Consider the following 26,223-nt stretch of genomic DNA (forward strand, 5'->3'; position numbering starts at 1 on the left):
CGGCCGCCCCGTGCCGCCGCCCAAGAGACAGCGGGCAAACGCGGGGTTCCCGGGGCGGGTGCGAGGCCGCAGGCGCAGGCCAGCCTTGGGAAGTCGACACGCGCTGGGGCCCGGGCACAGGAGGAGCCGCGGCAGTGAGGCCACCCCGGAAGTGGCCCCGGCTGGTGTGGGCCGGGAGGAGGATGCGGAGGGCAGTGGGCAGGATGTGGGAGAGCGAGGGCGCCTACGCGGAGGACAGGGCATGATGGCAGCACGTCCTGAGGCGTGTGGAGGCCTCGGGGTCTGAGGAGACGCAGGGCTCTGACAACCCGTTCTGAGCAGTGGGTGTGTGATGACGTCACACTCCAAGGAGACGGGGTGCCATGGCGCCCTGCTCTGAGGAGAGGGGCTGCAGTGACGTCATGTGCTGAGGAGAGAGCAGGCTCTGAGGAGACGGTGCTCTGACTGCCTGTTCCGAGAAGAGGGGCTGTGATGACCTCAGGGTCAGAGGAGTGTGTTGTGGTGACATCACATCCTGAGGCGGGGTGTGTGACATCATACCCTAAGGAAGGGTGTGGTGATGTCATGCTGTGCCCCAGGCGGGCCCATGTGATGGCTGCCCCCCAGATGTGCCCTGCTCTCCTAGTGTGCCCTTGTGCCCATTGCTCAGCCCCTATGAGCTTTGATTTCCTGTGGTGGAGAATGGGGGCGATAATGCTCCTGCTGGGTTTGTGAGGCGGTTAAGGACACGGTTGCTGGCCCTGCTTGGTGAGGGGTGGGCGGGTGCGGGCCCATCACGCCAGTGTACATGCCAAGGCTGTTCAGGAGCGTCTGTGGTACGTGGTAAGCTGTCGATAAATGCTGTTACTTCATTGCTTAACATGTAGTAGGACCAAACCAGCGAGGGCCCAGGAGGCCTGAAAGCAGGAGTTAGCCTTGACCCCAGGGCCTGCAGGGAGGATGACTGAACAAGCCAGTGGGTGTTAGGAATTCTGTCGTCACTGTGGGGCCCAGAACCGAAAGTCTCCCCGGAGCAGCCAGCATGGAAACGGCTCAAGGAAGCTGCGTGGGATGGCGCTGGACAGCACAGTCCCCAAGGCTTGACTTCTGCCTGGACATGGAGCATAGGGCCGCTCACCTCACCAACTGAGTTGTGGTGACCCCAGTACCCAGTCTGGTGTCCAGGGTGGTACTAGAGCAAACTACAGGGTTGTGAGGGTCATCACCATGGAGAGTGGGAGCAGGCTGTGGGAGCAGAGAGACCCCCTGGCTCTGGAGCTTCCAGAAGAGGTGAGTGTCAACAGGAGGAAGGCCGTGTAGTAATCTGCAGTGGGCAGCACATGGGGTAGAAGGAGAATGGGGTAGAAAGAGAGGGGAGTACAGGAGGACCGCCAAGGAGGAAAGAACAGCCTTCTGAAGACTCAGACCTGCCAGTGTGTTGAAAGCAGACTCCAGAGCCGGGTAATCTGACATTGGGAAGAAATGAGGTGGAAAGGCAAGAGGAGCTGTACCCTGAAGGATACATCCTACCTTGGAACTGGATTCCATCCTGAGCTATCCAGAAGCTGTTAAAGGAGTCAAAGAGAGCCGGGCAGGCCCTGTACCAGAGATTACACTGATGGCCGCCCACACAGACCAGAGGCCACGCAGGCTGGAAGCCCGTGCCAAAGTCCCAGGAGGAAGAGATGAGGTCTTGTGCCAAGGTGGTAGTGCAGAGGATAGGATGCTGAACAGCAGCGGGGTCCCTTTCAGAAGAGGGAGGAACCCAGCTGGAGCCGAGCTCTTCTTAGTAAGTGAAAAGGGGCTGCCCTTCTGGGTTCTACCCGGAGGACCTGCCGGCAGACTAGGCACAGCCAACCAACTCTCCCTGCCATAGGTAGTATCTTCAGTGGTATATTTTTCAACCTTGACTTAATTGGGGAAGTTTTGGGTAAACAGCCATGAAAAATTTCTGATTTTTTTTCCCCGCAGACTTAAACTCATTTTAGGGATTAAAAAATAAATGGCCCACTACACTCTTAAAATTTTCTGAAAACCCCATTTAATTCAATAAACACAAAGTTTCCGTGTAACTACTTTGCTTTTCACGCAAACCCACCCTGTAGTAACAGTGCTGTGGAAATGGTGCAGTTGTTCAAATAGCGTTTCCTTCCTTTGGCTGTGTGGAACACAGATAAGGAACCCTGCCCCAGGCTTGATGAGCCGCATCTGCTTTCTTCTGTCACAGCATAGCCGAGACAAGGCAGTAATTGTGAGTGTGTGTGTGTGAGTGTGCACTTGTGCCTGTGTGTTTGTGTGTTGGGGGATGTTTAGGGGAAACAGGAAGTGAAGCAGAGAGGAACTGAAGACCTAATAAGACTCCCCTTACTCGTCGGCACAGTGGAATCGCAAATACAGACCCAGGCGCTGAGACCTGGCGGAGGTATGTGGTGATGATGGGGTCGTTCAGCTGAGCCCAGCTCTGTTCTTATGGCAGCTGTTGGAGACTACCATAAAAGGGTGACTGAAAAATTCTCACAGAGAACTCTCAAGAGTCCACAGCTGTTTCTACTGAGCCCGGATTTGCACTTCTTTGAGAAACATGGTGAGAGGCAGAGCATTTCAGGCAGAGGGACCAGCATGTTCAGAAGCCAGGGGCAGGACAGAGCGTGGCTCTCAAGGGGACTGGAAAGAAAATCACTGAGATCCTACGTGACCCATCGCTCAGGCAGTGGCCAGATCAGAAGGAGCTGTCTCGCCGTGTTGAGTTTGGACTTACTCCGCAGGATCTACTGAAAATGCCTGCTGCAGATAGAAAGGACCAGGTGTCACCGATGTCAGCCACGCTTGCACGCTTGAAACAGGGTGCAGAACAAATGTGTGGCATGACATAGATGAAACTCATGAGGGGTTTGATATTTTGATGTGGGCTAACAATTTAGGTAAGAATCATAGACTCATCCTAGTTTGTACTTAGGAAATGCTCTTGTCCTGCCTACCTAGTGGACAAAACTAAGACAATCCCAGTTCCCTGGGAGAGTTTCAAGATAAGTATTGGAAAAGGTTTAGAAACAAGGAAAGTAACAGAAATGTTAGTGAATCACAATCCACTCGTGGCTTCTAAGGAGGCACATACCTGATTTTAAGGAAGAATAAGCTGATTACAACTTCAAAACACACAGGCTGCTGAGTAGCGATTAAGCTAATAGTAATGATCATAGGAACATTGTTGGTAAAGGTTTTCCATGGGTCAGGCGCTCTAGTTAGCACTTTGTACTTGTTAGACCAGTGAGGCTTTATGATCACTGTGATATGGACACTGTAATTATCTTTATTTTCCTGAGGAGGGAACCATTATTCACTTGTAAAAGACCAAATAGCAAGTAGCAAAACCTAGGGCTTAAACCCAGATTTTGACCTCAGCAGCATAATTACAGTGTTCTTTACCACATGGCCTAAAGGGAAGGCTCTAGAAAAGACTGGATGTAGGAAGGGACTGACCTTTCTCCTGATGCCGGGAGGAACACGTAGCCCTTTCCCTGACTCTAGTAGTCTCAACAAGGACAGTCTTTCAGACTTCATTTATCCTGAAACAACAGCTAAATTAGAAAAATGGCCAAATACAAATGGTTTCCATTAATTTTATGACTTGTCAAATAAATATACCCATGTAACGGGAATTGGTCTCCTCTTTCCTGTCATTTATGCACTGTTAACTTGAGGGTTGTTTGGCATCTTTACTCTTGATGTTCCTTGATGTACACCTGATGAGGTAAGAGGAAAGCTCGTTTGACTAAGAAAGCCAAGTCTTGAATTTCCAAGTCTTGGTAAGTAAAGGTTATCTAGCCGTTCCAATAAAGAAGTAGTTTATTTTGAAATGTGTGAATCATTTCTGACATGATCAGAGAATCTGAATTCTGCTTTTTCTTTCCTATCTTAATAGTTAGTTTTATTGTTTCAACCATGGCATCATAGTCTAGCTCAAATACCAATAACACTTGAGTCTACACTAGTATATTTCTAAAACCTACACTGAAGTGGCAACTTTTTATTAAGTGTGGAATAAAAAAATATATCAAGTGGAATTTTTGCTAGCCATTTTAAATCAGAGTAGTTTTAACTCTAGGAAATAATTAGCTAAGGTAGGTTGATTAAAAGTACTGGCGGGCTGGGGATAGAGCTCAGCAGCACAGCTCCTGCCTGGCGAACATGATGTCATGAGTTTGATCGCTGGTACCAAAAAAAAGAAGTATTGGTGATGAAGTTTATGGAATATATTATGGTTTTGATGGTGTTATACTATTGTTTATGCTTTTGTTTTTCCAGATTCATTATAGAGTTTGATGATATTTTCTCTAATTTGTTTGCTTGTATTATTTTGTATAAAGATACATATTTTATGTACTATATGTATAATGTGTATATATGCATATAGGTATGTATGCACATGCATATGTGTGTGTATTTAAAGAATGTGGAAGGTTCAAAGAAATCTTAAGAAATCTAGCCTTTGATTTTAGTCATTTTTTTAAGGAATTTAAAAGTATCCTAGAAAGTATCCTATTCATTTTCTTCTTCCAAAATTCCAGAGATAATCATACACTTTTGCCTTAACTCTCCAAAACAAATAAAATGGCTGAATAAAATCATACTAGCTAAAAGTTCCATTTAGTAAGGAGCTTTTAAAACATGTTAGATATTTTTTAAAACAGTATGTTTCTATTGAGTTAAGAGGGAATAATATAAATAATAGCATACCTAGAAAAGGCTTCCCTCCCCTCCCCCACATCCTGTCCTTTCCATGAGCTTCAAGGTCATCACTGATGCAATGCCTGTCAGAGTTTTTGTTGTAAATGAGGAGAGAGGCAATTATAAGCAGTTCTGGAAGACTGGCAAATTGCATCTCTTGATGGATGCAGCTATTATATACACTAGACCGGAAGTCTCCATGTAGGGAGAGAAGTCATAGGGAAAGTGGAACAGAGACATAGTAAACAGAACTTATCAAGGAAAAAATTGCTGACAGACCTGGATTCTGTGGAACCCTGGATACCGTGAAATATGAGCATGTATATGTATATTTCCAGGCATTCACACACACGTACATTATAACTTTGGAGATGGCAAATAAAATCCACGTAACCAATGTGAAACAAATTCAAATTATGTGTGTTTCTTTATGAAGCATGAAACCTGAGAACAGCCTTGTGCCACAGAAGAAACATGGGTAATGAGTGCTGTGGGTATAAACAGATACAGCCCCCCATTTGTGACACAGAGGGTTTTCAAATCTGAAATATGCTATTTGATTAAAGTGAGATGTTAGGGTCCTTGCTCCAGGAGCTGTTGGGAAGAGGAAGAGAGGGATCAGTCTTACTGATTCCCTCTCCCTGGGGAAGAGGAGATGGGATGGTCCTAAGGGATGGTCCGGGGGATGTGCTGTGGTGAGGGTCAGTCTAACAAGGCCTCATCTAGATTCTTTCTGTGATGCTGCTCTGGAAAATGTGATGCATTTACGGAATATATACAAAGTAATGCTTATTAGTCCTGTGTTCTTGCGACCAGGCTAATATGCAATGTAAAAGTTTGCTAGAAAGAGAAAATTTCACTTGCCAAAGGTAAACACTAGTTTTTATTCTCATCTATATATATATTTTTTCCCGGTACCAGGAATCGAACTTACAACCTTGCACTTGCCAGGCAGGCACTGTGCCGCTGAGCTAAATCCCCAGCCCCTTCATCTATATTTTTATTTTCATGTAATACATTTGGTTTTTTGTTTTTGTTTTTGGTGCTGAGAACTGAACTCAGGACTTTGCACTTGCCAGGCAGGCACTTGTGCTGCTGAGCTATATCCCTGGCTCCATTTTCTTTTCAGTAATATTATTATAGCTAGCTTGTAATAGTGCTTAGCACATATGAGGCCAGTAATAGCTGTTTGCTTTGAGGAGTAAAGCAGGTTACTGAGTTTGTCTTGCTCGGCGCAGTCAGTCACTTCTGGCCCTCAGCACAGTACTGGATGCTTAGAAAATGAGGCGTAGATCAGTGGGTGAATGAACAAATGAGATATAGAATCACCAGGCTAAAAGGAAATGGGGGAAAATTAATCTTAAGAAGTCTTTGTTTATCTGAAACAAATTCTCTTTAAAATATATTCCTATGGGTGTAGGCTTTTAATTGTGGTTTAGATCTAGGGTTTTATTATTTGAAGGTTGAAAGCAATTGCATCGTATTTATGGAATGGAAAGATGACAAGATTATCTCGCTGAGGGCTCCTGTGTGAGGTGCAGACTTTCACCCCAGGACTGCAGAGGAGGGCGATATCCTGTGCATGTGCTGGTCACCTTGAGCTGCTGTTCTTTCCTCCTCAGGTGTGGAATCCATAGCATGTTCCCTTTACATTTAGCTGCCCTAAATGCCCACTCTGACTGCTGCAGAAAGCTCTTATCATCAGGTAAGTGAATTTCTTGCCAGAGATGGCAAGAAATGTGTCCTGTACCCGAGTCATGTGGCTTCAGCTGTCTGGTCCAGCGTGTGGCTGCCTGTGCTTCTTCTCATCACCTGACTTGGGAGGACCAGGTGGCCCCGTAGCTAACTGCATGCAGCAGCTCCCATGGGTCCTCGGGATTGAAACTGTGACAGTGTCAGTACCCCTGCCCCAGAATGACAGGCACATCTGATTTCCAGTGCACGTATGGGGAAGCTGGGATGAAAGAGACGCAGCATAGGAAGTTTAAGTCATGAACAAGAAAACATCTTTGAGGCCTAAAGCAGTGGCTTAAAGTTTCATATTATTCAAAAAGGAAAAAGCCCAAATCCTGTACATTTTAGAAAATACCAGGTTATCTCCCTATTTCCTGCACACTGAAAAATCAGGAAGACTGATCCCTCCCAACTAAATTTAATGTTTTTTTAATGTGAGGTTCTTTGAAACCAATAGATTCTTTCTGGTTTGGAGCCTTCCTTGTCTTTCTCATCACTGCTTCTACGAGCCTCCTTATAGTAAGAAACTCAGCTTTCAGAAGTGGCAGGGTCTGCAAGGCAAAGATTGTCCCCAAATTAATTCGTCGGTATCCCAGAGGCAGATTTTCCCCTTTAAATACTTTACCTGCTTTCACTATTTTTGGCACGTTTAGAAATAATCCCTGCATGAAAACCTGTTTCCCAGATTTTAGATCAACAGAAAGGTTGGAATGCGTTTAAGAAAATATCTACTCCCTGCATGCTAGGATTTTTCCTCGGGCGTCCGTGTTTTTCTCCGTGTGTTCTGTTTGCCTACTTATCTCAAATTGGCCTCATAAATTTGTATCCTGGGATTGAAAAATGGGGCTGTGGTTCACCCAGGGCTGAGTGTGAAAATAAATCCCTCTTGACTTTGCGGTGCTGCCTGTGAAATCGCCAAGCTTGAGCAGTTACCATTCGTTTCCATGACAACCTCTTTCTGACTACAATTGCTTGCCTCCTGGTTTTCCTACTAACTGATTTTTCTGTCTCTGCAATGTTTCTTGTGGTTTAACTAGGACAAAAGTATAGCATAGTGTCCTTGTTTAGTAATGAGCACGTGCTGTCTGCAGGCTTTGACATAGACACCCCAGATAAATTTGGAAGAACGTGCTTGCATGCTGCTGCCGCAGGAGGGTGAGTACCGAGCCATCTTGGGAGTTCATGCCTTAGTGACACAGTACATCTTGATTGACTGGAGTTGTCTGTGAGCCAAAGGCAGTTTTCTTTTACTTTTTTTTTTTCTGGTATGGGGAATCGAACTCAAGATGTTGTGCTTGCCAGGCAGGCGCTGTACCGCTGAGCTAAATCCCCAGCCCCTAAGGCAGTTTTCTTAGTAAACTGGGCAAGAATCATTTCTAACCAATATTACCAGATGACTTGCTTTTGTTCTTCCGAAGGAAAAACAGTGTTATCCCATCTCTCACAGCAAATAGGGCTTTTTGTTATTTTTCATCAGTTACTGTCTTTTTCCTATCACTGGTCAGGTTAAAGCTCTGATCAATAAATTGTTGCTGTATTACCATGTACTGACCAAACCTCGCATCTCCTGGATGAGCTTGTGTGGGTAGGAGGTTGGCTCTTAATTTCCTTGTCCTTAAGAGATAGCAGTGCTTCTGACTGTCATCTGTACATTGCCAAGGGTGTTACCCATTTAGCAGAGAGGAATTAACTCTGAAGCTGAGGGCTGTCTCCATGGGTCCATCCTAAAGCCTTACACCCGGTCTTATATTTGTAATGCTGCGTTTTTAAAAGAGCCACACCCAACCCCAGACCCCAAAATAAACGTGCTTCACAAGCCATACCACTCATCTGTCCCCCTGCCTTTGATCCCTGGCCATCAGCAGTAAGAGACAGGTGCTTCATGCCAGCTGGCTTCTGCACGGACACATACTTCTTAAAAAGTACTCCCGGTTTCTGACTGAGTAGCTAGTTTTCTGAGAAAGGTGGCTGTCAAGGGTAGATGTGGAGTGGGAGAATCCTTTCAGGCTTATCAGTAATGAGATCATTTTTTCTCATTTAAATTATAATAAAACAATACATCCCAGGCTACTTAGCATCCCAAGTTCAGAACAATGATGGATGATTGCCTGTATGTCTGCATTTTAAAAAACATCAGACCTGTCCAGCAAGCGGCAACTTGCTGTTCGGAATTCACATCTGAAATTCCTATTAGAATTAATACTGAGCTACATGCCCTTCAAGGGGAACATGCATGTCAGTGGGTCCTTCTCTCTCTCCTACACGTGATTTGTGGCTTCCGTGAAAGACACAGGCGCTTTGGAAGATCACAGTTCTCCATGATGTCATTTTCAGCCTTGGTTCTGCACATTTATCTACCTGGATTACAAAAGCAGGGAAATGCGCTGTTTTATTTTCCACCAAGGAATTTTGAGTTGAAAATGATGATCATGGGGAATTTCTTCTACTGTGATAAAAGGAAATATGCATGTTCTCCGTCTTATTGTTTAAATCCAACATGAAGTGAGTTATTATAGGTTGAAGGATTGTTTCATAAATTTTGTGTGGTTTTGAAACATTAATTTTAGAAAAAATGATGAGACCATCCTTGGAGGGTCTAATCATGTAATAATCATTAAATTCCTTATTCCTAGCATTGGAGATGTTCCACCAAGCTCTTTGCTCTATGGACTTACTCGCTTTGAGGCAGGAGCTTTAGATTCTTACATATGGCATTACTTACTCTATGTCCAGGTTGTTTCGCATTAGCAGAACGTTAAACCTGGAGCTCTCAGTTCATCCTAGCCTGTGCTGTCAGAAAACAGACCTTTGTTAAGATACCCCAGTAGCTGTCCTTTATTGTCATCTCCATGATGTTTTCTCTGTCTTTCTAGTAATGTGGAATGTATAAAACTCTTGCAGAGCAGTGGAGCAGATTTCCATAAAAAGGACAAGTGTGGGAGGTACGTAACCAGCACCCTGTGGCTCATGAGCCTCAATAAAAGGAGTGGGGGAGGGGTGCACTGAGAAGGGGTGACGCTGAAGTGGTCTGGGGGTCCCACCCTGGTGGGAACCCTCTCCTATAGGAAAACGCCATGCAGTAGACACGGCCCTAGGGAAAGTATTTCCTCTCTTAGCTTCTGCTTAGAGGAGCTACTTGTCTCCCTTCTTTCATTTTTTTTTTTATTCTCAAGGATCTGACTTAGGAGATTCGTTTGTAGCAGAACAGAATGCTTTAGCCCTTCCGCTCCGTGCGGTCATGAGCTGTGTCAGACATTTTATCTTGGGATAAATTTTTAGACATATTTCCAACATTAAACACAACCCGCAGATGGGCCATGTAACTTTATACCTTTATGGTCCTCTGTATAGCTAAACCGTGCCATGATGCTCGCTAGTACACGAACATGTATTTTTTTCACACATGCACACATACAGTGACATTTCAGTCAACACTGACCGTGTATATAACGGTGCCCTGTGCAGCCCAGGCTGTGCTATCTAGGTTTGTGTTCATGTAGTGACAAAGTCGCCTAACATGTTTCTCAGAAGTTGCCTCTAAGCACCACATGACTCTTTCCCCTAGCATTTCCCACCCCCGCCTCCGCGGGCACTTACTCTTGGGGTTGCTTCAGACCTCTTCCTCTCCTACCTACCCAGATGGCTCCTACTCGCCCCTCCAGATTCATGTCAGTGACAGTCCCTACCACTGTGGCAGGGGCGTCCCTTCTCTCCTGGCATCCGCACCTCCTCCCCTGGAGCTCACATCACACTGTGCTCGTCGGCCCTGTTGCTGAGTCTCCTGAGGACAAGCATTGGTGTTCTTTTCTCTATCTTTAGGCTAGCGTATGCCTGACGCCTAATGATTTTCAGTCCAACATCAAAACATAGGCAGTCCAGGGTATGAAATACTTAGAGTGTCCTTCTTTGGGACTGAAAGGTAGAAAACCAAGTAGTAAACAAGCTCGTAAATGGACTACAAAATATCAAACAGTTGTACTTGAAAATTGTTAAATAATTCTTGAACTTCAGTTACTTTCTAGTATTCTGCTTATTATTGTCTGGAAGCTGGTTAGTCACACTAGAAAGAAGGATTAAATAAATGAGAACTAAAAATAAGTAAGATAGAATAAATCACTTCCGGGACTGGGGATTTAGCTCAGCAGCACAGCGTCTGCCTGGCAAGCGCGAGGTTGTGAGTTCGATTCCTGGTACCAGAAAAACACCAAAACAAAAAAAAAAAAAAGGAAAAAAGAATAAATCACTTCCTATTTCTGCAGCCTTGCCCTGTCAGGTGCTTCTCATGGATCTGCCGGGGCGTATGGGGGTCTGTTACCTTCTGTAACCGATGAGCACCCTGAGCCCAAAGCCATGTCATGACTTGTACAGGTTCACAGAATTGAGACTGGAAAGTCTGTAGAGAACAGCTGTTCACAAGTCCGTATTAAGATAGGGATGAGAAGGCTCAGGCCCGGAGGGAGGTGTGGCTTGGCCCAACTTTCAGATCTGCCTGGAATGGAGCCCAGGGCTTCTGCTTCTGTGCCTTGTTCTTCCCATCAACCTGCATGCCTGCCCTCAGGGAGCTGTAGTTCAGTGGAGAGGAGCAGATAATACACTGATAACATAAATCGAGGCCATACAGAGAGTGCTCAGGAGTGATCAGACAGTAGCTGAGTGATCTCAGACACAGACAACTAACTTCTGGATCTTGAAGGATGAGTAGCATTTCTTTTTTTTTTTTGGTTTTCCTCCGGTACCGGGAACTGAACTCACGACCTTGCGCTTGCCAGGCAGGCGCTTTGCCGCTAAGCTAAATCCCCAGCCCCTGAGCTAAATCCCCAGCCCCGAGTAGCATTTCTTGTTGTTGTTGTCTGGTGGTTCTGGGGATTAAAGCCAGCACCTTTCATTGAGCTACATTCATCCCCAGCCCTTTTTTAGTTTTATTTTGAGACAGACTCTCACTTAGTCACTAAATTGTCCAGATTGGGCTTGAACTTCAATCCTCCTGCTTCAGCCTCTCAGAGTGCTGGGATTACAGGCGCGTACCACCACACCTGCTTCTGAGTGGGGTTTAATGAATGGAAGGTAGAGTATGAGCACAGGTGCAGGAAGTGTGGCCGTGACCAGAAAGCCTCAGGACATTGGTTCGGGGTACACTAAGGAGTTCATGGAGGGTGGAGGGATGCTCTGAGAGGAACTGGAGCCAGCTTGGGAAGGTCTTCAACTCCTGGCTGAAGAACTGAGCCTTTGTCGACGGGGACTGAAAGCTTTCGAACAGGACTGTGCTATGTGGGGATTGTATCTTAGACAACTCCATTCTTCATTTGTACCAACTGAAAATTGGATGGAAGCTTGATATAGGGCCAAGGATGGTCTTGGTGGATCTTCATGGGGATGATCTTTCTGTGGTCCTATAAAGCAGTAACATAGACTGGAACCAGGACAAGCACGCGGAGTAGAAAGAACGCATGCCTGTCCTGTCTGAAGTCCCCAGTCTTTGTGTTCTCAGTTTCGACTGATGGAGTCAAAGGCAGGCACATCCCTTGGCCTCCACAAGCAGAGAGCCAGTGAGCTTTCCATTCTAGCGGAACCCTGCTGTCCGTGTGTGCGTCCACAATGCTCTGTTTTCTAGGCTGAGTGAGTAATGAATTCCTGTTTGTTTTCCAGAACCCCTCTGCACTATGCAGCTGCGAACTGTCATTTCCACTGTATTGAGACATTAGTGACCACAGGGGCCAACGTCAACGAAACGGATGACTGGGGCCGAACAGCTCTGCACTATGCTGCGGCCTCGGACGTGGATAGAAAGTAAGGATGGCCTCGATCAGCCATACTTGCTCTGCGGGGAGGGCGGGCTGGGAAGGGGGCACTGCTGAGTTTTCTTCATACCTCCTCCTGGAAACTGCAGGTGAAGGTCTCTCTCCTTCAGAGCCCAAGGGTTAGATTCAGGTTTGATTTTTACTTGGCTCTACACAGCTTTTTCCCTTCTGTGTTCTTCTGTCAAATACCAGATGGAGCTATCAAGGCCAGGTTTTCAGTTCATTCAAAATCTTTTGGGATTTAGTAGAGGTACACCAGAGTTTTCTTAGAGGGTCTCACTATGTGGTACGGGCTGGCCTTGAACTCGCAGCCATCCTCTTGCCTCAGCCCCCCGAGTGCTGGGATTACAGGCGTGCACCACCATGCCTGGCACACCAGAGTTTTCATCACCACCGCTTAAATGCTTCATTTACCATAAAACTCACATTTGCTAATATGTATATCCTACATCAAAAATATCCACCTGTACATAATCCCACAGCCTCAGGATGGTGGAGATAGGGTTTGTTCCAAACTTTCAGTGGCTGGAGGGAGGAAATGGGTTGCCCTGGTGTTTTGATTCCAGGTGGCGAGGAATGGAAACAGAAATCATTGAACCCGTTGCAGGGGAAGGAGGAGGAGGACCCCACGGTTCCTGAGGCTGTTCTCAAAGACCTCAGGCGGGGCCTCCTTTGTAGGAAGTACTTTCTGGTGACCCTGTTTGGAGAACTACTGAATTGTCTGCTTTCCTGTGCACGTAGAGCAATGATTTCCAAACATTTTTAAATGTTACTTATTTTTGATGCTAAGTGTGACCCCTACCCCCAGCCCTTCAGGTATTTTAGATGGTGATCCACAGTAAGAAATTCATCTTGCACCCTGACCCAGCACGCACATTCACATATGTATGTGTGCAAGGCAGGAATAAGAATTTCATAAAACCATATTTGCATTTGCTATGCCTAGTGTGTTCTGATATTTTCAATTCCATTTCATTAAAAAAATCATAGACTACAACCCATTAAATCGACTTCATTATTCCATAATGGGTTGTTAATTCAGCCCATTAATTCAATGGGAATTAGTTCAGGATATTAATTCAACCAGCACTGACTGAGCACTTGCTATATATACCAGCTCTATGTTAATCTCTTGGAAAAGGTGGTGGTGGAGGAGATGGGAAAGCGGGTGTCCTCCATCCGTGGGAGCAGGAAAGGAGGGCAGGAAAGGAATCCTGGGTGGTGAGTTGTTCTGGAAGGTGAAGGGCGAGGGGACCCCACTCCCAACGAGTGAGACACTGAACTTCAAGGGCGCAGCAGGGGGTGCAGTGGGACTCAGGGAAGTTTGAGCCAAGGCACTTCCTTTTCCTTAGGGAGTTCTGGGGTGCTCATGGAAGCGTGGGGGACTCGGGGGTCTTTTGGTCACAGACATCAGGTGGAAGTCCTAGGGAAGCCCTCTTCTCAGCTGGAGTCCTTGGGTGAGAACAGGTTTACTAGATGCCTTCGGGGAGAGCGGTGTCCATCCTTGAAAATCAGTGGTGCTCGTTCTTTAGGGTAAACACTGAGATACAACTGTGTTAAGACCATGAATGACTTTGCACTTTAAAAATTAATTGTGATTGGGCCGGGGATGTAGCTCAGCGGCACAAGTGCCTGCCTGGCAAGCGCAAGGTCCTGAGTTCGATTCCCAGTACCAAAAAAAGAAAATTAATTGTGATATATTGTTTTTGCTTCTCCCTTCATGCTGAGAAGTAAGACGATGTTGGGAAATGCCCATGAAAATTCAGAAGAGCTTGAAAGAGCCCGGGAGCTGAAGGAAAAGGAAGCTGCTCTGTAAGTTTCCTCTGACAGTAAGAACAAGGCGCCATCTCTCTGGGCTGCCGCGCGGGCTGCCCTACTACCCTGGGGAAGGGATCCTGAGCAGATGATGTGGGCTCACCGTTACGGAGAAGCTGCTTTTCCCATCCCTCCTTCAGTGATGCGGTTGTCACACAGGGAGCTTTTCCTAAAATTACATCCATCTGCATGGGTGATAATGGTTACTGGTCAGCAGTTTTCAGTCTTAGATAGCGTTTCTGACTCTGCCACGGACCCTGCTCCTTGGGGGATGAATTCAGCCCCCTCTCGGGGCCTTGGCCTCTGCTTCTGCGACCTCGGGTACCTTTTTGCAGAGTCTGTAAATGAAGGTCTGTGGCTTCAGTTCGACAAGCACAGTTGTGCTTCCCCCACCTCCTCCCTCTCTTGGGCTCGTCAGTTTACACAAGGCCTCCTGCGCCCTGCAGACAGCCCCCGGCCCTGTCCCTGCCTCCCTCTGGGCCCTCAAGTGGGCCTCACCCAGGCCTGTGGTTTGTGGGTGCCAGAGGAACTTCTTCCCTGTGACCTGGAGCCTGTGCCCACCTTCAGGTCTGCCCTGTCTCCCGGCCCCTTGCGCCCTCCATGCGAGAAGGACGGTTAGAGTATGCAGTCCTGCTGCAGGTGACAGGGACACGAGACACAGCTATGAGCACAGCAGGCTGAGGTTTTGTGCGAGTGTTCCAAAATTCAAAATAATCACATTACTGAAAAAGCAGCTTCCACCTCTGCCAGGGAACTGTGGGGTGACTTTGCCCCGGGCAACCCTGTGGCCTCACAGTGGTAGAGGGAGGGAGCAAAGGGGAGAGGGAGTGCTTCAAGCTCTTCTAGGCCAAAAGGGGCTGCTGCCCTTGTCCAGCTCCCCCAGCCGATGGGCTTCTGTCCGACCCTCCCGGTCTGACAGGCTTCTTCCTCCCGCCTTCCATGGCAAACGTACTAGTCAGCACCTGGCGGAGGACAGACCGGACTTCCAGTTTCTTTCCTTAGAAACTATGCGGAGAATATTGCTACTGTAATTATATTGTACAGTTGTTAGTTGTATAGTTCAGCAGCATTCTGGGTTCAGTAATCTGTGAGAGCAAGTCCAGATATTTTCCAGAGCACGAATTGAATTCACCAGCTGGTTTTCAGATCCATTCAGAGGTTGGGTGAGCGTGTTCACTAGAGTGCTATTCCTGTGGAACCATTTCACTTAAAGAGCCAAATTCACGGTATGATGCATCACACCTGGGATTCCGTCCAGAGACATTTACTTCCTGAAATGAAAAAGGACTTCCTTATAAGGGACAATGCCAAAACGGCGTGATAGCAGGACTCTAATAAAAGCTTGATTTATTATGGAGCATTTGTTGGCAAATACATGAGTGGGTATTTAATTTAAAAAATGTCTCTCATCAGTTTTCTAGAAATTAACGGACCAGTTTAGAACTTTATTTATTCTCGTAGCCTTATACAAAAAGGTAGGTAAATGCCACTGAGGCCTTTTTGACTGAGCTGTAGAGACTATGCAAGGAAGGGTCTTATTTGACACGTAAAGTTACGTGCAGAATCGTAGGTCTCAGTTTGAATCTGAAATTGAATCAGCATGGCTTTGTGCAGAGGACGTTTGTCTCTCTGTCACCGAAATCAGCCTAGAGTTGGGAGTCCTGCTCTGGCCAGCTGTCCTGGTCAGGGCAGCCGGATGGGCCCTGGGCTGCACCCTCGCCTTGTCCTCCTCCCGCCCCACGCTCTGCGCGGCCCCCATGGCTCTTCAGCAAGTGGGCCAGCTCCTGCCTCTGCCCATTCCCAAGCTGGAGGCTCTTTCAGGAAAATTACCACTCTGCCAGAAAAGGGGTGTTAAAATTTGGTATTTTGTTCTAGGCTGTCCTCCCAGTGATGTAGTGTAAGTTTCTTCATGGGTAATTTCTGAATTGCTCCTTTAATATTTCTAAGCATTTATCCGCGGCCTTTTATTATCTGACCATCCTTAAGCTCTCTTGCTTTTGCTTACTGTATTTAAAATTTTCATTTTCTAACTTTTGGATCTCAGTCTATAATAGCAATGCTTAAAATATTCTTTCTGTTGGGTTTGCCCACTTGCCATAGACTGAACACATTTTATTTTCTTTTACTGGGGAACAAACCCAGGGCCTTGTACACACTAGAGTCTTGCCATGCAGTTCAGGCCAGACTTGAGCTCACTATATAGCCCAGGCTAGCCTCGAATTTGCACTGATCCTCCTGCCTCAGCCTCCTGAGTACTGGAATTACAAGTGTGTGCCAACACACCCAGTGAGGTTTCACCTTTTGAACATGAGATTTAAATGTTATTATTCAGTAATCTTGATAATAGACATGTTCTGTACCTTAAGATGAGAAGAAAAAAAAACCTTAATTACCCCTTTGCTCTCAAAATTCTTTCTGAATCTAGAATGGCTATTCTAAACTGAAATAAAGACAGCTACAAAATGCGCACATGTACACACGCGCCACATACGTGCACACCTTCTATCGCATAAAACTTCATTGCAGCAGGATCTTTAAAGAAACAAACTTGAAGTATTTTGTGGAGCATTCATAAGATGGTATATTTACATTAATCATCCCATTTCATCCAGAGATGTTTTCTAAAATAACAGCTCATCTTCACACTTACAGATGTCTAGAATTTCTGCTTCAAAATGACGCGAACCCGTCTATCCGGGACAAGGAGGGCTACAATAGCATACATTATGCTGCTGCCTATGGCCACCGGCAGTGTCTGGAGTTGGTAAGTTGATTGCTCTTTTGTTTTGCTAACACAGTGCTGATCTCAAACTTTCAGCAAAAGCCTTCACTGCCTAATTAAGTCACCACTAGAAACCGCCTCAGGGATATCCTCTGGGGAGTGAAAAACTTGTTATATTTTATGGTAACCCTCTTTGTTTCATTTATGTCTTTCCGACCCTCACAGCTGATGGAGGATTGACTCTCTTCAGTATTAATCCTGGGTGGGAATATTAGATCTGTGTGCGTAGACATAGTCTATATCTTAAAGATAATTAGGAGGTATCAATAAGCTCAGGTCCAAGGCATCTGCTGCGGGGAGAGAAGGGGAGGGGGCTGCCTCTGTGATCTGCCCTTGAAGGTCACACAAGGTCATCTGCATCATGGGCTCCTTGAGTCGGTCATAACATACAGAGAGGCAAAGCAGAGCAAGGAGTGTGAAGGAATGTGTGGACGTATTTTTAAAAGCACTTAGCTCCACGAGAAGTGGAAAGATAAAGTCAGTGACACCATGACCTCCTGTGACATTGACCTTGATTTGTAGAAAAGCAAACCAAGTCACAGAGCGTTAACTGGTTTGCCTGAAGTCATAGGTCTGGGCGGTGGAAGCAGCAGAACCAAGAATCAAGATTTCACGAACGGTGTTCTGTACACCGTGATGCCGGCACCACCAGCCAAGGCTTTTTAAATGCAGAGCGAACACCTGGTAGGAACTGGCCATAATACAAAGCAATATCCCGCCTGCCTCCTGACACTGGCTTTGCCGGAGAAGTTAATATGGACTTATTAGCAAATACAGCTGTATATCTAGGCCGCCTATAAGCAGAGCATCTCCCAGAATGTGTGTGTGTGCGTGTGTGTTACCAGTCATCAGTGGCAGAGTGAAAGCTTGCTACTGTAATTACCCATTGGGAGTCTGCCTTCCAGAATCAACTTACAGTGCAGCTGTCTTTAATTGGTTTCCTCTATGAAAACCATATGCTATAATTGGATATATGAACTTTTCTTACAAAGTTATTTGCTATTTTATGCTTAATAATATGTGCTGTTTTGTAGAACTCTACTGAGTTATCTTTAACTCATTAGTAGTATACCAATTCTGAGACTGATTATTTCCTACCACCTCCTCTCTATGTAATACTTTATGTTATACACACTGTTTTCATTTTTCGGAAAAGCCATTTTAGGGCCCTTCTTTCTTTTATCTGACAAAACGTTTATCTGTCCACAGAAGGCTTCCTCCCAGGTTGTATCTGGTTTAGTCTCTTGATTAGATCAACGTGCCGTGTGATTTACAGAGAGATGATTATTTGTGGAAATGATAAAATATTCCATATTCATCTTTTTTGGACTGTCATTTGAACAGGACCAGATTATCAATAAAAATGAGTATAAGTGTCACCTGTGTTTACTTTTAAGAAAGAACCTGCGCGGGTCACTTGTAACATGGACAGGATGGAAATTTTCTTCTCAAATTCTTGAATGATTACAGTTGAGTGGAAAGTTTTGTGTATTCCCATTTTGGAATGCATCCTAAAATTCCTCTTGGGTGCAGCGAGCATTAAGCAAAGTTCCTAAGCAGGCTATGCACATTCTTATACCCACGCATCCCCAATCAAAACACAAGTCAGGAAAACAGTCCTGGGTAGTGCTGGACTCACTAGGCCAGACCTCTGTGGACATCTTATCCCTGCTGCTGGCTCATCTAGTGCTGAGCAGATGAAGGTTCCAGAAAGAAAGAGAGGGAGCAGAGCCTGTCCTTGATACAGTTGCTAATGGAGAAGTATGGGTGGGAGGGGCTCTAATTCATGTTCCCCTTTTCTGTAGGAATTCAAAAACCCTTAAAATTCCCCTTTCCTTAGATTTTGGAAAAGCAAACCATTTAACCAGTAAACACTTGGGGTAAGTTTCCAAGACTCTTTCCCACGGCTGTGCCAAATCTCCCTCGTCTCACAGTGCAGACACTCCTTCTTCACAGAGGTCATGATTTTAACAAATTGTCCTTGATGCTGTGCCAGGTGCTGAGGTTTTCCCGTGAAAAGAGTCCCTCCTGGTAGCTCTGAGCAAGAACTGTGCAGAGAGGCCTTTCTTTATTCCACAGCACCGCCTGTTCTTTATTCCACATCCCACCTGTAGATGGAAGACAGGCAGAGTGGAGGAGTATTTCTTTGTTCTTGGGGAGCTGGAGTAAGATTAAGGCTGGATGGTTATCAGAGGCAGCTGATCTGTGAAGTTGGTAAAATTGGTTTCCAGCACCTCCTCCCATTTAATTGGGCTAATACTGTGATTATGCATATCGTTAAATATGCATCATTACATTTGATGTATATTTGACGCTGACATTTAATTTATGTTTCTTTGGCATTCATGGCTTGTGGTGCCTGTCTGTGATCATACACTTAAAATTTATAAACTATGCTTAGTGTTCAGTCTGTTTTGCTATAATCAAGAGGAACAGAAATTATTTTAGTTGTTTTAATTCTACTTTCCTTATACAAACTTATACTGAATTAGTTTCATGGACAAAAACTCCTAGGAAGTGGTGTGGACACCCCCCTATCCCACTACACACACCCACACACACACACACACACACACACACACACCCCACCCCCCGCTCCCAGCCCTGATAGGGTAGCTGAGGTGCAGTGCTAAGTCCACCTCCACAGGCCAGCATTCTTAGCCAGTCTGGATTAAAAATGGTTGTCCGGTGTGTGCAGAGGGCTGCAGTCAGTCATATTCACTTGAGTTCAGCATCTCAAAGCAGAGCAGAGGCATCTCTGATAGTCAGTAAAATGGGTGTCTGAGTGGGGGAGGGGAGCTGGCACAGGAGAGCCGGCAGCGGCCTGGACCATGCTGGCCGACTCTGAAGACTCAGGGAGCCATGCCCCTGTTTGGAATCTCTGATCTTCGATTGGCATACTGACTTTCTTTTACAGTATTAAAGACTTACCTGTGAACTTAAGGATCTTCGTGGTTTTATTATTGAAATGGAAAAATGTGGGTGCCAATATAATTACAAAAATTGCCTACAGAAGCTCAGATTGAAAACTCAAGGCCTCTAATGAAATTCAGCTCAGGAGTTTGCCACTCGGAATTTGGCTGGTTCCCTTGAACCTTCTCCGTCAAACTTGACCTTAAACTGTGGGAGTAGAGAGGACAAATGTCCCTGCGTGTAGAGGAGTTTCTGAAATTCTCGAAAACAACTGTTTTAAGCAGCTAAGTACTAAACGTATGCTACTTTCAAATGAACTACAGTGTTTGGGTTGTTTCTGTTTATCATGGGACTTTGGGAAGCTGTTACTACCTGGCTCTGAATAAATGCCTGTGTCCGTAGAGGATGTACTTATATCGGCAATGTCTAATCAAGCTTCACCACAGTACTAAAGCAGGATATAGCAAAAACGGTTATTGCTTCTTGGCCTTTTGGCTAAGATCAAGTGTAGAAAAGGAAGTGTTGTTGTTTTGTTTGTTTTGTTTTTTTAAAGAGAACTATTAAGTGGTCATCAGAAGACAAGGGGGCTGGGGATTTAGCTCAGCAGCGCAGCTCCTGCCTGGCAAGCACAAGGTTGTGAGTTCGATTCCCGGTACCAGGAAACCGCCCCCCCCCCAAAAAAAAGAAGACAAGAAGGTAAAAAACCAGCAAATTTGAACTCCCCCAAAGTAAGTCTCTGAGTTTCCTCTGCCCCAGGGGTGTGGTAAGGATTGCCCTGAGGATGTACATGACCTTTGGGCAGGCTGAGTCAGATGACTGATGTTCTCTGGAAAACTCAACAATGCTGGTCTTGTTTTATTTTCTGTTGAATTTAGTGAGAGAGAAACAACCAAAAACATCTTATGAGGAGCTCTGGTTAAGAGAGGGGCTAGAGGGTGGACAAAGAAGGCAGCTTTCTCCCTGCTTGGAAGATAAGTTCACAACTTTTGAATGGGAAGTTGAATGTGAATCTATGTTCGGAGAGTAGAGTGGACAATTTGACAAGTATCCCATTTGTTTCTTTTTCATACGGCAGAAAAAAACTTTTGGCTTTTCGATGAATGATTTTAGCAATAGATGAAAGAATGATTGGACAGTGTATTATGGTGAGCAGTTTTAGTTTCACCTTCCGCTGTGGGCTCCGGACAATGAGACCATGCCCCCCATTCCAAGTAGGATACTCATGTTTCAACCTGAGGCCCTACCTCACTTCTAAATCAAGAATTACAGAGGGCAAGAAGCTTAAGCTTGTAGAGAGGTTTTGGGTTTTTTTGAAGTTAGCTCTGCTGTGAATCCCACCAGGGGACCGTGAAGCAGCGCCAGGACACTGCTTGGGTATGTGATTTGTGTCCCATTTGTTTATTTATTTATGTGTTCATCTGTACCTGTTTGTAGTACATAATGTTTACAATCTTTGTTTGGAGCCGGTGTATATACATAGCACATCTTCATTCTTTTTCATCCTCTTTCGCTTCCCGCCGTCCCCCTTCCATCTCTCTTAATCTCCTTCCTATTTGAGAAGGATCTGTCTCCCCACTTCCTATTTTCTCTCTTTTATTTTGCTTTTTATTTATTTTTTGTTTTGTTTTGTTTTGGTTTTGGTTTTTGGTTTTTTTCTGGTACCGGGAATTGAACTCATGACCTTGTGCTTGCCAGGCAGGCGCTGTGCCACTGAGCTAAATTCCCAGCCCCTTGCTTTTTATTTATAATTTGTGTTTCTCATATAAATGATACCATGCAATATTTATTTTTATTTTAAAGAGACAAAAACAATAACAAAATAACAGCAACACAGACAAAAACAAAACAACACAGAAACAATAAAAATGATACAGGATTTCAAAACAAAATAATAGGAATTAATAATGGCTGTCATATTATATATTGTTCTCTTTAGTGAAGTTGCTGAGATTACCAGATGTAAGAATGTAAGATAGATCAAGCAATTAAAGGGAATAAAAAGTAATAAAAAGACATTAGAAATGATACAGAGCTTCACTAAATAAGATGGTAGGAGTTCAACAATGGTTCTTATATTGCATATTGTTGTCTTAAAGTTAGTTGTTTAGATTACCAGATATAAGCACGCAGAATTGGTTAAGAAAAAAAAAAATTTAAGCATTAACTGTTCCTTTCAATAAACCAGTAGACATCAGCAGTACAATTATCCCAGCTATCTTTGTATATATATTTTCCCCTTCTTTCTTTCTTTTCTCCTTTCCCTCATCCCAGTTTGTTCCTTCCCTTTTAAAGCAATTTCTTTCCCTTTCACAATATCTATTGTACCTTTGGAGTTTTATTTACTCTTTCAGGTTCTTACACGAGGGAGACAATATGATGGTTACTCACGTGGGTCTGATTTATTTCACTTATGAGTATAATATGGCCTCTAGTTGCATCCATTTACCTACAAAAGCCTCAAGTTTATCTTTTTTTATATAGCTGAGTAATACTCCATTGTATAAAAGTACCACATGTTCTTTATCCATTCCTCTGATGATGGGCGTTTGGATTGTTTCCAAGATTTAACTATGACAAATTGCACTGCTATTGACAAATTGTGCTGCCATCATGCAATATTTAACCTTGTGTGTCTGATTTATTTCACTTAATGTTATAGTTTCAAGGTGCATTAATTTTCCTACAAATGACTCAAATTTATCCTTCTTTATGGCAAAGTAATACTTCCTTGTGTATAAATATCATCTTTTCCTTATCAGTTTGTCTGTTGATGGACATATAGGCTGTTTCTAACTTTTAACTATTATGAATTGTGCTGCTATAAACATGGGTGTGCATAGATCACTGTAATATGATGTCTTTAACTCTTTGGGATGATGCCTAGAAGAGGAATAGCTGGGCCAAATGGGATTTCTAGTTTCAGTTTTTTGAGGACTCTCCATACTGATTTTCAGTGTTTGTACCACTTTGCACACCCACCAACAATGTAAATGGTTCTTTTTTCCCTGCAGCCTTGCCAGCATTTCTTATTATTTGATTTCTTGATAAAAAGAATCAAAAAGCGTAAGATCAGAAAGGAAGAAATAATAATGTCGCTATTTTTAAAAGACAGTATTTTCTAAAGAGAAGAATTCCAAGGAATCACAAAATATCTCAAAATTCATATGCAGATTCAACAAGATTACAGGATACAAAATAAATATACAAAAATCAATCTCAGTTTTGAATACTAGGAATAAACATGTAGACACCAAAATTTAAAATACAGTATTGTTAACAACTGTTGAAAAAATGAAATATGGAATTTATGTGCTGAAAAACACAAGTGCTAGGAAGAAAATCAAGGAAGATCTTTTCAAAAATAAAAGGAGATATCCTGTGTTCATGGATTATAGATTGAATGTGGTAAAATTGTTCTTCTCAAATTAAGCTTTTTATGGATAAGGCAAATTTTTATAAAACCTATAAGCAATAGCAAAGGAACTAGAAAGCTGAAAAATTTTTGAAAAAGAACACAATGGGAAAAATCGTCTACCTAATTCCAAGAGTTACTATATAGCTACCGAAATCTCAACTGTGAGGCATTGGCAGAGTGTGGACAACACATATATTAGTTGTGCAGAACAGGCAAACCAGATATAGACCCATGCAGATATGCCCACCAAGACCACAGGATACAAGATTATAGGATATCTTTATTTTTAACAAAGATCCAAAGGGTTCAGTGGAGCAGAGATAGTTCTTAGCACATGGTACAAGGGTAATTGGAGATCCATAGGCGTATTAAAAGTCCTGACCTAAGTCTCACACCTTATACCAAAATTAACTCAAAATGGATCACAGACTGAAAGCATAAAACATAAGAGAACATCTTCAGGATCTAGGGCTAGGAGGATTCTTGGTATGACAGCAATTTTTAAAAAAATATTGCTAAACTTTAGCAAAATGAAAAACTTTTGCTCTGTGAAAGACCCTATAAAGAAGATGGGAAGATGAGCCGAGGCCAGGGGTAAATACATGCGGACCATATAGCTGACTAAGGACTGGGATCTGGAATATACAAAGAACTCAACAGAGAAGAAAAAAAAATCTCATTAGAAAATAAGCAAAATATATTAACAGCTATTTTACTATAGAGAACATATAGATGCAAATAAACACATGAAAAGATGTTCAACGTTGTTAGCCACTAAGAAAATGCAAATTAAAGCCACAGTGAGACATCAATACCTGCATATTAATGAGTAAAATAAACAACAGGGTAATACCAAGAGGGTGTAGATCACTTGTGTATTGCTAGTAGCAGTGTAAAATTATTTAGCCACTCTGAGAAACAGTTTGGCAATTCCTTAAAAACCTAAGCATGCAGCTTGCATATGGCCCAGAAACTGCTCTCCTTATCATCTGTCTTAGGGAAGTAAAAGCCAAGGTCTCCTCTGGGAGGAAGCCTCCAGGGCCAAGCACACCTGTCACTTTGCCACCCAGACCATTTGCTAGAACCAAAGTTTTGAACTTGATGGTGTCAAAGCTCACAGAACTCTGATCCACAAAATACGGTCTTCAGAATCTCACTGCTTGAAAGAGTTAATCCCTTAAACAAAAAAAAAACAAAACCCAGATTCTCTTTCAAATCCTTTTCTCATGGAGAAAGGTTTAACAAGCATACTTATTATTTTTAGTAACGTCAGTGTAATGCAGATTTATTGCAAGCATGCTGAGCTGGCCACTCATTTAATTTAATTCCCACAACAGCACTAGGAGATAGTGTATAAGGTACAAAGACATTAGGTAACTTTCCCTGGATCAAAGGACTATTGTTGTGTAAAGCCAAGATTCAAATCATCTGAAATCTTAACCCAAAGCTTTTAACAATTGTGCTGCACTGTCTGGAGGACTGGCAGATTCCAGTCTTTGGAAGGACAAAGCTGGCCCACAGCATCTGAATTCTACATCAACTAAGACAGCGAGAAGCAACCACAGTGTCACGGTGACAGTGGCCCTCAGGCGTTGTCAGGGAGGCAGGAGAATCTGAGACACCAGCGTTTCCATCCGTCACTCATTCTTTTGATAAATAATACCCAGTGCTGGGCATACAAAGCTTTTTCTCTCAGAAGGCTGGAACCATCCTACAACAGGATCCACTCAGTGATGGGCAGAACGACACAGCTGTAGCTCTCTAGGGCAGTCCATGAGCTCTGCGTGCTAAGCTCTGGGCATCTGCATGCATTTCCATGAAAACATTCTGACTCGGACCCAGTCTGCCTCCTAGAATCTCTGTTCGGCATCTGTGACAGCTGCTGTCAGCTTGGCGTGACTCTCCCCATGGCCACAGCTGCCGGGATGAGCCCTTCACCATCGAGCGGGGAGGGCTTCAAAGCAAGATGATTTCTTCTAAGATGCTTTTTCCTTGGCAGCTGCTAAGGACTCCCATCCAATGGAGTCTAGACCAGGTCTTGATAATAATCCCTTCTTGAACTGCATTTAGTCACAGGAAATGTAGAGTCCTGGGCATTTTTTAGTAAAAGTAGGAACTCAGGTCACACCTATGCTTCTAGTCCCAGGGTTAAAATGCTCCCAAACAACAAAGAGCCTGCCCAAGATTCCAGCGAAGGGCTGCGGCCCAGCCTTCTGTAACAGCTGAAGGAATATTTTGGAAAAGCCAAATCCCTCTGCAGTAACTGAGATTTATGTTCTCATATGAGCAGACCCTCACAAGCTAAGTGGAACTGTCACTGGATTTAAAGCCTGTGGGCTGTTTCGCACTTGGAAAAGTAGTTTTGTGAATATGAAAAGAATTATGTTCACTTGGTCACTGGGAAGGCAGTTTAGTGTATTTTAGAGTCACAGTTTTATAGCATTTTTCTAGGAACATTTATAGTTTCTAAGCCATATAATATATGTTATGTAACATACATTGCTGAACTCCTGTAAAGTTTTTTTAAACTTTAGCAATCTTCTTTTGTTCCTGTATTGTTCATATTGTAATAATATATAACCAAAGAAATAATCTCAGAAAAGTGGTGTATTTTTGCTGTCATTCTCCCTTAAAATGTATTTTTTAAATGAGAGGAGTACTATAACTAAGATGATATTTCATTGGTCAGTATTTCCTGTGTGCTGGTCAATTTTCAGCTCCACTGGGAACCAGCAGTTGTGAAGTTGGAGATCAGGGTCTACCTTTCAGTTTTTCCAAGTATGTAAACTTTATCTTTTTGTCAGCCTTATAAATCTGATGAGCAAGAATATTCCTTTATGAACTTACAGTGAAAAGCCCAACTGCTGGGTTGGGAATGTAGCTCAGTGGTAGAGCACTTGTGTAGCGTGCATGAGGCCCTGAGTTCAATTTCCGGAACCAAAAGAAAAAGAAGTCCAGCTGCTGCAAGCACCAGGGGATTCTCCTTTCTCTGTGATTGCTGTGTTGCCTTCCAAGTAGGTTATGGTTATCTAGTTTTACAAACTGAATTAAGGTCAGCT

General features: G+C 44.0%; 1 protein-coding gene across 11 annotated transcripts in view; it reads left to right on the top strand.

Moving 5' to 3' along the window:
- Positions 1-26,223, top strand: part of Ankrd44 (ankyrin repeat domain 44) — a 248,629-nt gene that overhangs the window by 149,229 nt on the left and 73,177 nt on the right. For all 11 annotated transcript variants that reach the window (XM_013512080.1, XM_005373269.2, XM_013512083.1 and 8 more), the window contains 6 exons: positions 6,330-6,412; positions 7,533-7,596; positions 9,315-9,383; positions 12,088-12,228; positions 13,971-14,051; positions 16,707-16,818. In XM_013512080.1, the coding sequence (XP_013367534.1) occupies positions 6,330-6,412; positions 7,533-7,596; positions 9,315-9,383; positions 12,088-12,228; positions 13,971-14,051; positions 16,707-16,818 (550 nt within the window). The remainder of the gene's footprint in view (positions 1-6,329; positions 6,413-7,532; positions 7,597-9,314; positions 9,384-12,087; positions 12,229-13,970; positions 14,052-16,706; positions 16,819-26,223) is intronic.

The sequence above is a fragment of the Chinchilla lanigera genome, unplaced genomic scaffold (genome assembly GCF_000276665.1).
Source record: "Chinchilla lanigera isolate Chin_1 unplaced genomic scaffold, ChiLan1.0 scaffold00002, whole genome shotgun sequence".
Classification (NCBI taxonomy): domain Eukaryota; kingdom Metazoa; phylum Chordata; class Mammalia; order Rodentia; family Chinchillidae; genus Chinchilla; species Chinchilla lanigera.